Genomic DNA, 10,667 nt, shown 5'->3' on the forward strand with positions numbered 1-10,667 from the left:
TTTTTTGGAGACAGAGTCTTGCTCTGTCACCAGGCTGGAGTGCAGTGGCATGATCTCGGCTTACTGCAACCTCTGCCTCCTGGGTTCAAGCGATTCTCCTGCCTCAGCTTCCCAAGCAGCTGGGACTACAGGCGAATGCCACCACGCCCAGTAATTTTTGTGTTTTTAGTAGAGACAGAGTTTCACCATGTTGACCAGGATGGTCTAGATCTCTTGATCTCGTGGTCTGCCCACCTCACTCTCCCAAAGTGCTGGGATTACAAGTGTGAGCCACTGCGCCCGGCATCTTTCTAAATTTTTTTTTTTTTTTTTTTAAAGAGACTAGGTCTTACTATAATGCCCAGGCTGGTCTCAAACTCCTGGGTACCAGCGATCTGCCCACCTCGGCCTCCCAAAGTGCTGGGATTGCAGGCATGAGCCATCACTGCACCTGGCCAAATTGCTCTTTTTAATAACAGTGTACTTACTGGGTGTGATGGCTCACACCTGTAATCCCAGCACTTGAGGAGGCCGGGGTGGGTGGATCACTTGAGGTCAGGAGTTCGAGACCAGCCTAGCCAACATAGTGAAACCCTGTCTCTACTAAAAATACAAAAATTAGCTGGGTGTGGTGGCAGGCACCTGTAATCCCAGCTACTCGGGAGGCTGAGGCAAGAGAATCGCTTGAACACGGGAGGTGAAGGTTGCAGTGAGCCAAGATTGCACCACTACACTCCAGCCGGGGCGACAGAGTGAGACTCTGTCTCAAAAAAGAAAAAAAAAAAACTTTGGTGGATTTAAGCTTTGCACACCATCATTCGGGGGTTGACTAGTCTCACTGGGAACTAGAGTGATTTCAAGTGACATCGCAAAGTGGGCTGAGTTTCAAGAGATGGGAGAACAGGAAACCGAGTTTAGAGGGTAAGGAGTGTTTGTTTCGAGGGGGCTAAGGGTCGGGAATTGTTAGAGGGCCCCAGGAATTACTGTCTAAAAAGTCATATTGGTATCGAAGGGTCGGAGTGTCAAAAATGCGGCAGCCTTATGTGTTGTGGCAGAAAGAGTGCTTTAAAAGGCCCCATATTCCAACTGGGCTGACTCCCACGATGGAGGGAAGAAGATTTGGCCCCTTTTATTGGGTAGTGGGATACAGTGTAGTCACTACAGGAGAGGGGTTGACAGGGCTGCTAGAAGGCCGGGGATTCAGAGGGAGGCGGAGCTGGCCTAGCGCGGAACCCTCCCTCCCAAGTTTATACTCTTTAGGGTGAAGAATACAGTGTGGATGGTAGGGAATTTAATCCCCAGGACTGGTTTCGCGTACTATGGGACTGTTCCTCTGCCCAGCCCCCTTTTTTCAAGCAAGCTGCAGGCTTCGCCTCGGCCCTAGAAACCGGATAGGCCTCTCCGTGCGCTCTCAACCTAACCTGCGGGGGAGGGGGGAAGGGAGCTCCTTATAGTCCCGCCCTTTGCGCTGTTTTGCGTCCTCTCGCTTTTGGTGACTGGCAGTGCGCTCTAGCCAATGATGGCGCGGGGCGGGCAGGAGCATCATGTTAGGTTGCACAGGAGGAGGGGGAACTGGTACTGGAGAGACAGGGAGAGGGGCGAACCGGCCCCCCACAGCCGCTGCAGGTAAAGCCACCTCTCTCCTCCACTGGGGTGAGGCACGGCTCCTTTTCTCCTTCAGGGCTTGTCGGGCTTCTCAGCCTGCAGCTTCCGCCCTAACATTTGCTCCTACCCCGGGCATCCACACCCCCCACCCCCCGCATCTTCCCGTCTTGGCCATCCCCACCCTGGAGGGCACCCCCGCTAGCTCCTTACCTCAAGTGCATGTACCTAATTTCCATTTTGGGGTCTCCAGTTACCAGAAATCTTCCGCCTCTGCTCTATGGACCTTACTGGCACCAACCCCGGCAGTATGAGCAGGTAATGTACCCGGGTCCCCCCCACCCCCACCCCAGTCGCGTTTTCCTCTCCATCAACCCCTCACTTCCTCACCTCGCCCTTTCCCTTTTTTCATTTGAGTACAAAATCTCTGTAGTTTCTTCTTTACCCCCTGAAAATACATGTCTTTAGCTTTCGTAGTTGTCTATTTTGCTTTTCCGATTTATTCACAAGGTCTTACTTTACTAGCCTTATTTTCCCCCAAATGACCATACCCTTGATTGAGGTGTGAGTGCTTTCTCTTTCAGTAATTGGAAAACAAAAACAGAGTAGCCACACATTTGGCAGTGAGAATGGTGAAGATAGAGAAAATGGCCTAGGATCTTGATCTACTTAGGAAATCTGAGTGGCTCCAATTGGGTCCTATGTCTTTCCATCCTGATCCTTTGCTGACTCTAAATTGTGATTGCATTCACTTTGGGTGTTTATTTTTCATTTCTGTATAAGATTTGAGACCCTTCGTGTCTCACAAATGTCTTCATGGTACAGTTTTAAAATACTTCTCTTTTAAAATTATGTTGGTGATTTTCATTTTAGCCCTTTGGATTATTTTATTTTCAAGATATTTCTCATTTAAATTAAGCTGCTTCTATCCATCTTATGTTTCAGTAACATGTACTTATGTCTCTCTGCAACTGATCTTCTTGAAAGGATACAGTTTCCAACAACAAGATTTATACTTTGAAGTAAATAAAATACTTTATTTTTTTCCGAACCTTTGAGCAGCTAGAGGTTAAGTGGTCATGAGTGGTACTTTCTAAAAGTGCACATTTCAGAAAGAGGTCAGCATTGCTCAATACTGCATTCGTTCATTGTCTTCTAAGAGGTTGTCACTACAGAGAAATCTATAAGTGGGCAATAGATATCTGTAGCTCATTTTACATAATTTTATCTATTAGATGACTGAACTAATCTCTTCTAGTGCTTCTCATCCCTCATAAACAGTAAATTATGATAAACTCCTTTTGAGAGGCTATAGGAAATCTTATCCCATCCCAAAGATATTGGTAACTCTGCCAAGCCAGGAATGTTTCTTTCTCTGCCCCCTATTCCTCACATGAGTCTTTTACAGATCTTCACTGGCCAAGAAGGCTTTGTCCAGTGTTAATAAATATAAATAGCCTAAACAATGAGATGTAGTTTTTTCACTTGATAAATATAAAATTATAATACTGAATGCACCCTTAAGAACTGCACATTTATCTCCACCCTCAGTTCCCAGAAGCCCTGCTTAAGGGCCTTAGTCTCCATCCCCTGGTTGAGAATCACTGCTTTGTTGAAAGGTATGGACAGATCGAGATGGAAAAATATAGGGTAGAATTAAAACAAAATACTTTCTTATAGGACAGGTAGTTTATTATAGAAATGGGCAAGGTTGAGGAATAATGTAAAATAAGAATGAGAGACTTGGGACTCTGGATTTCCAAAAAAAATCAAGAACTGTATTAAAGGTGGTAAAGCTGCAGAAGAACATCAGTTTGTACCTGTCTCAAGGGGAAGCAGTAGTTTCACCTTTAAGAAGGAGATAAAGTGAAGGGCTATGCTGGCATATATAATAAAGTATTTTTCTACAGGTTATTGGATTGTTATTTGGCGATTCTAGATAGATGGCCTTGGATTTTAACATTAACTGACTAGTTTGTTACTTTTCCCTTCCACTGCCATTCCTCACCCCCGACATGCCCTCCAAGATTTCTGTCATGATTCTGGTCATTAGTTTGTAATTATGGAAAGTGACTAAGTACGACCACTAAATTTTGTCTTTTCTTTTGAGCACATACATGTGTTTCTCTTTTGGGGAATGGTGGGCCAAGACTGGCTTTTCATTCTTAATGTGATAAAAGTTGGTATGACTTATTTATCTAGGCAGTTACTTTGCCTTGAAACCCACTTAACATCTGTTCATTTTTGCTACTAGGGTTTGAATCAAGGAAAGAGAATTCATGAGATGGATGAGAGGATTCATGAGATGGATGAGCTTGGTAGAATAAATAAGCCATTTGTGGATATAGCCAGAGTAACCCACAAGTAGTAGTAGAAGGAGGGTTAAAAAAAGTTAGATGTATGTTGGGAGAAGGTTTAATCTTGTAAGACTCAAGGACAGTTTAAAGATGAGCTTGGTAGAATAAATAAGCCATTTGTGGATATAGCCAGAGTAACCCACAAGTAGTAGTAGAAGGAGGGTTAAAAAAGTTAGATGTATGTTGGGAGAAGGTTTAATCTTGTAAGACTCAAGGACAGTTTAAAGATGGGAGCTAGAAAAGAAGTAGGAGACTAGGATAAAAATATGAGATGAATTGGGTCAGTATAGGTGAGATGATGGGCCTTAGAAGTAATGATACTTGGTGGCAAGATTTTTAAATTATTAGGCATAGACCAAAGTAGGAGAAGCAGAAATTTGGTTCGAAAATTGGGAAGGGAGAGATAAATGATAATGCATTGATCTTTAAAAAGCTTACACTAAGTAATGTGGGGGTAAGGAGATTCATCAGAAACCATTAGCCTTGTTTCTCCTATTTAAAAAAAAAATCTAGGCCTAAGATTGGATCATTATGGGGGAAAGGAAGAGCATTAGAATTAACAAATAGCAAGGAATCATGGAAGTAACAAAATACTCCATGGAAGAAGGAGCAGGCTATAAACTATTTGCAACATAAACTTCTATTTAGTAGAAACTTTCGGTGTGGTGGCTCAGGCCTATAATCCCAGCACTTTGGGATGCTGAGGTGGATGGATCACCTGAGGTCGGGAGTTTGAGACCAGCCTGACCAACATGGAGAAAATCCATCTCTACTAAAAATACAAAATTAGCCGAGCGTGGTGACGCAGGCCTGTAATCCCACCTATTCGGGAGGCTGAGGCAGGAGAATCGCTTGAACTCAGGAGGTGGAGGTTGCGGTGAACTGAGATCACACCATTGCACTCCATCCTGGGCAACAGGAGCGAAACTCTGTCTTGAAAAAAAAAAAAAGAAAGGATACTTTCACCGTTGTTTTTATATTACTCCTAGCTGTAGATACTTTAACTTCTGATGGTGAATAGAGAATGAAAGATAATTGGTGCCAAAGTAGGTATACTGGAAAAAAGTTGATGATAATGGGGAGGAAATTTATTAATATTAAGTTATTGAGTAGGTTTTCATTAAATCAGGAAACATTCATAACTTTTCTGATTGCCATTTTGAGTAATTTGGAGGCAAATATTAGATATGGGAGGCTGGAATGAGCTGGTGGAATAGCCTAGCCAGGAATGGGAGATGGTATGGATCTTGGGTTGAGATATGAAAAGTGTACAATTACTAAAGCAAGGAAGATCTTGTTTAACATTGTTGGAGATACCATGTATACTTTGTAATTTTGACTTGTGTTTATTCTTTGTCTGTGTTGGAGTATCTGATCTATTAACCCATATTATATTGTTTTATAATGGTAAGTGAGATGGGTTGGGAAGGAAAAAAACATAGCATGGGGGGTTGTATGGAAAAGTCTCCTTCAGTCAGGACTGTGTCCCTGAAATTTCTTATCTGGTGTCTTCCAAAAATTAGGAGAAATGGTCTTACCAAGCAAGACTTTCTTTCCTGTATTGTCAAATATTATCATCATATACAAAGAACAGATATTTCTTTTTCATATATTTGGGTTATATGGTGACATACTTCCCTGTCTTTGATACCTTTTCCTTTTTCCACTAGTTTCATGAACTTAAAACCCTAGGCATGGATTTTGTAAACCTACTTTCAGCCATTCATAAGACACGTTTTCAAGATAGGAAGCTTTTTACCATCTCATGTTAGAATCAAAGAATACCATTTAGTTTCTGTGAGGATCAAATGGTTTACTCCAGATAATGCAAGCAAGTATAATTCATTAACTGTTTTTTGATTAGCTACTATATGTGCTATGTCCTGCTGGTTCTTTAGGGATCCACAGACAAATAAGACCTAGTCCCCATCATCCAAGAACTTTCTCCTAGAGAAAGAGGAGCTGGGCCATGGTACAGGGTTGTGGAGAGTGTACATTGCATACATTCATAACCAACTTTTATATATTTAGTATGGCAGTTTTCCAAGCATCTTGAGAAGTAGGCAACTTTTTACAATTTGCACAAAGTAACCATTTGGGCCTTCAGAGGATATAGACAGACTTAGGTCATTATAATAAAATATTAAATGTAAGTGCTTTAAATAAGGTATAAACAATGGTGTGGGTATTTACAGGAGGTGGAGGGCTCAAGTCATCACAAGTTGCTCAGTTGTTAAAGGGTCAGAGGTTCAGGGCTCACTTAATGGATTCGAAGACCTTTGAGGGTTGGTAGGATTTTAGCTGCGAAAGATTATTGGCATTGGGATGGAGAGGACGTGTTCCAGGCAGAAAGTACAGCATCATAAGCAAAGTCACACAGGTAGGAATTGCATTAAGGGAATTGTGTAGTCTAGTTGGACTGGAATGTAAGATACATATAAGAGATGGTAAGAGAGGAAGTTGGGAATGTAAATTGGAAACAAAATGTTGACTCCTTTGCAATTGACTTTTTTTTTTTTTTTTTTTTTTTTTTTTTTTTTTTTTTTTTTTTTTTTTTTGAGACGGAGTCTCGCTCTGTCGCCCAAACTGGAGTGCAGTGGCCGGATCTCAGCTCACTGCCAGCTCCGCCTTTCGGGTTCACGCCATTCTCCTGCCTCAGCCTCCCGAGTAGCTGGGACTATAGGCGCTCGCCACCTCGCCCGGCTAGTTTTTTGTATTTTTTTAGTAGAGACGGGGTTTCACCGTGTTAGCCAGGATGGTCTCGATCTCCTGACCTTGTGATCCGCCCGTCTCGACCTCCCAAAGTGCTGGGATTACAGGCTTGAGCCACGGCGCCCAGCCGTGCAATTGACATTTTTTATCTTAAATACGAGAAAGGTTTCTTGAGAGGGAACTTGAGAACAAAAACCTTATTATAGATTAATATGTTAACTACAATAAAGGTTGCAAAACTTCCTGGGTAAAATTGTATAATCAGCTTGGTGAGATTGTACTATGAGCCTTGGTTAAAGATGGTTATTTTTGCCAATAGTAAGTAAAAATATATAAAACACAAGAAATATTTATAAAATAGAATATATCCAGAAACCTTTATCTGTAGAGTCACTGTAATTCTTGTGGCATATTTTTGAGTTCTACTAACTTAAAAACTGAAAATAGAAGGTAAATGAATTTGAATTTTATCTTTACCAAAGAATAATAATTGTTCAACGGAGAGAGACAACCAAATGCTCTTGACAGACAGAATCTTTAAAGTTTGTAGGTGTAAGTGCCCAAGAGGGGGTTGTTGTTATTTTTCTCTTTTAGTTTTAGTTTTGAAGCAGAAATATGAGTGTTCTTTCTGCTGTATGTTCATCCTCAGATTCCCTCACATTTCCCTCTTATATTCATGCTATTTAATATTAAGAAAGTACCTTAGAAGGAAAAATTTTCTCTGAGATCACCAACTTTGCTTATTTTTCATTTGTATTTGTATTCCTACAACAGGAGTTCCACCATCTTCCTCTGAAGACCTAGCCATCTTGCTCCATGAAGGTCAGGACAATCTGACATGCACTTGTTTCTTGCCTCTATACTTGAAGAGTAGTCCTCTTACATTGTGTACATTTTTTTCTTAATAGGGGAGGGGAGGGGAGAGCCAGTACCCCCCCTCCCCTTCCCTCCCTAGACCTTGGAGAAATACCCTCCATTACTTTCCCAAGATGGCAGACCCCATCATGGATCTGTTTGATGACCCAAATTTATTTGGCCTGGACTCTTTGACTGATGACAGCTTTAACCAGGTCACACAAGACCCCATTGAGGAAGCCCTTGGACTGCCAAGCTCTCTGGACTCCTTGGATCAGATGAACCAGGATGGTGGAGGTGGTGATGTGGGGAATTCATCAGCAAGTGAACTGGTCCCTCCACCAGAGGAAACAGCTCCCACAGAACTTCCCAAAGAATCCACAGCTCCAGCTCCAGAATCCATAACGTTGCATGATTATACCACTCAGCCTGCCAGCCAGGAGCAGCCAGCCCAACCTGTCTTACAGACATCGACACCAACATCAGGACTTTTGCAGGTCTCCAAGAGCCAGGAGATCCTGAGCCAAGGGAATCCTTTCATGGGTGTCTCTGCCACAGCTGTCTCCTCCAGTAGTGCTGGAGGGCAGCCACCTCAGTCAGCCCCTAAGATTGTTATCCTTAAGGCCCCACCAAGCTCCTCAGTCACTGGTGCCCATGTGGCACAAATTCAGGCCCAAGGTATCACCAGCACAGCTCAGCCCCTGGTGGCAGGCACAGCCAATGGTGGAAAAGTCACTTTTACCAAAGTGCTAACCGGCACACCCCTTCGACCAGGTGTTTCCATTGTCTCTGGTAATACAGTGTTGGCCGCCAAGGTCCCTGGGAACCAGGCTGCTGTTCAGCGCATTGTCCAGCCCAGCCGACCAGTAAAGCAGCTGGTCCTCCAGCCAGTTAAGGGTCCAGCTCCTGCTGGAAACCCTGGGGCCACAGGGCCCCCACTGAAGCCTGCAGTTACACTGACCTCTACACCTACCCAGGTGACTTGAGTGAAAGGGGGAGGTGAATTTTGGTTTCATAGAGGGCCCAGCAACTCTTTGAGAGAGAGCGAGCGCATGAGAGCTTTCTCTGGGAAAGCCTATTTAAATTCCATCTTTGCTTTTTATCAGTTAGTGTGACAGCCACATACTTAGTACTTGCTAGGTGGAAGCAGTTAATGTTAACATTTTTTGAGCTCTTACTACATGTTTACATTGTACCTAGCTGGTGCTAAATAAGACAAACACAGTCCCTGTCCTTACAGAGCTCACCGTCTGCCAGGAAAGACAGATATTAAGCAACAGTTCACAATAATTGTGTGATATAAAGTTTTATGAGAAATATGGGATGCTATGGGAACAAAGAAACATCTTTGAAGAATTATCTTTATATTTGCAAGACTTGTAAGAGCTATTTATATCTTTCTTGTATTCTTATTACTAAGATTGTCCCCCTCCTACTTTGCTCAGTGAAAGTGTTAGTTTCTAGTGTAAGATGGTAGAGGCTCTAGCATCTGAATAAAGGGCCAAAAGAGTTGGTGGGGGTGGGGGCGCAGCATTGAGATAAGTAGGACTAGCCAGGCATAATATCTCTCACCTGTGATCCCAGCTACTCAGGAGGCTGAGGCAGGAGGATTACTTGAGGCCAGGAGTTCAAGACCAGCCTGGGCCACAGAGTGAGACCCCAGTCTTTAAAAAAAAAGTAGGTCTAGTGGGAAGAAGCTACAAGGAGGCAGATTTCAATTCAATATAAGGAATTTTGTATTAATAGGTTTCCATAAATGAACTGCTGCATTAGAAGATAGCCTTCCATCAGGAGTTTTAAAAACATAGCTTGATACCTACTAAGCAGAAGCATTATAGAAAAGATTCTGTCAGGACAGCTGATAGTCCCAGCGCTTTGGGAGGCTGAGGCCGGAGGATCGCTTGAGGCCAGGAGTTCGAGACCAGCCTGGAAAACATAGACCTCATCTCTACAAAAAAAATAAATAAAAATTAGCTGGGCATGGTGGCATGCACCTATAGTACCAGCTACTCAGGAGGCTGAAGTGGGAGGATCACTCGAGCCTAGGATTTCTGGGCTGTTGGTGTGCTATGCTAATCAGGCGTCTACACTAAGTTTGACATCAATATGGTGACCTCCCAGGAGCAAGGGACACCAGGTTGCCTAAGGAGGGTTGAAGTGGCCCATTTTGGAAACGAGCAGAGCAGCACTCCCTTGCTGATCAGCAGTAGGGTTGTGCCTGTAAATAGCCAGTGCACTCTAGCTTGGGCAATACAGCGAGACCCTGTCTCTAAAAATAACAAAAAAGATTCTATCAAGACAGATAGGGTGATGAACAAAGTGAATTGTACTGTGTCTTCTGACCCACAGTTTTTATGATTCTAGGATGAAGAAAACTGGTGTAAATATTTCAGAGTATACAATTCTTTAATGTTGTACTCCTCTTGCAATTTCCTTTCTTCACTTTAGGGTGAATCGAAACGCATCACCCTGGTCCTCCAGCAGCCACAGTCTGGAGGTCCCCAAGGACATCGGCATGTTGTGCTAGGGAGTCTACCAGGCAAGATAGTGTTACAGGGCAACCAGCTGGCAGCCCTGACTCAAGCCAAGAATGCCCAAGGGCAGCCTGCCAAGGTAGTAACTATCCAGCTGCAGGTGCAGCAACCACAGCAAAAAATCCAGATTGTACCACAACCACCATCATCGCAGCCACAGCCCCAGCAGCCACCCTCAACCCAGCCAGTGACTCTGTCCTCTGTACAGCAGGCTCAGATAATGGGACCAGGACAAAGCCCAGGACAAAGACTTTCAGTACCAGTCAAGGTGGTACTGCAGCCGCAGGTGAGAGACTTACATAGTAAGGAAAAGAAAGAAAACAAAACTACTTAGTCCATTGCTGTTGCCCTCGGTAACCACTCTAGTTTTGTATCTCTGAACTGAGATGCAGACTTAATTCTTTCATCCCTGGAAACCTTATTTTAATTATATTATTAAAAGGTTAGAGAGGGATTGTTGGGTTTGGGATATGAGGTTATTTAGTATGTATTTTTGAATTGTTCCATTTACAGTCTTTTCCTAATATTGTGAAATGAAAATGATTTGTGATATCCTTTAAATGATATTTCAGAAAGTATATAAAGAAATAAGTGATCAGTCCTCCTCCCACCCCCACCACCCTGCCCT

At 43.1% G+C, this 10,667-nt stretch overlaps 1 protein-coding gene across 1 annotated transcript in view; it reads left to right on the top strand.

Moving 5' to 3' along the window:
- Positions 1-1,500: 1,500 nt before the first annotated feature.
- CHD8 (chromodomain helicase DNA binding protein 8) overlaps positions 1,501-10,667 on the top strand; it is a 53,189-nt gene continuing 44,022 nt past the window's right edge. The window contains exons 1-4 of the mRNA XM_017853418.1: positions 1,501-1,605; positions 1,835-1,899; positions 7,425-8,482; positions 9,954-10,325. Of these exons, the coding sequence (XP_017708907.1) occupies positions 7,640-8,482; positions 9,954-10,325 (1,215 nt within the window). The 5' untranslated portion in view covers positions 1,501-1,605; positions 1,835-1,899; positions 7,425-7,639. The remainder of the gene's footprint in view (positions 1,606-1,834; positions 1,900-7,424; positions 8,483-9,953; positions 10,326-10,667) is intronic.

The sequence above is a fragment of the Rhinopithecus bieti genome, unplaced genomic scaffold (assembly GCF_001698545.2).
Source record: "Rhinopithecus bieti isolate Rb0 unplaced genomic scaffold, ASM169854v2 scaffold_34943, whole genome shotgun sequence".
NCBI lineage: Eukaryota > Metazoa > Chordata > Mammalia > Primates > Cercopithecidae > Rhinopithecus > Rhinopithecus bieti.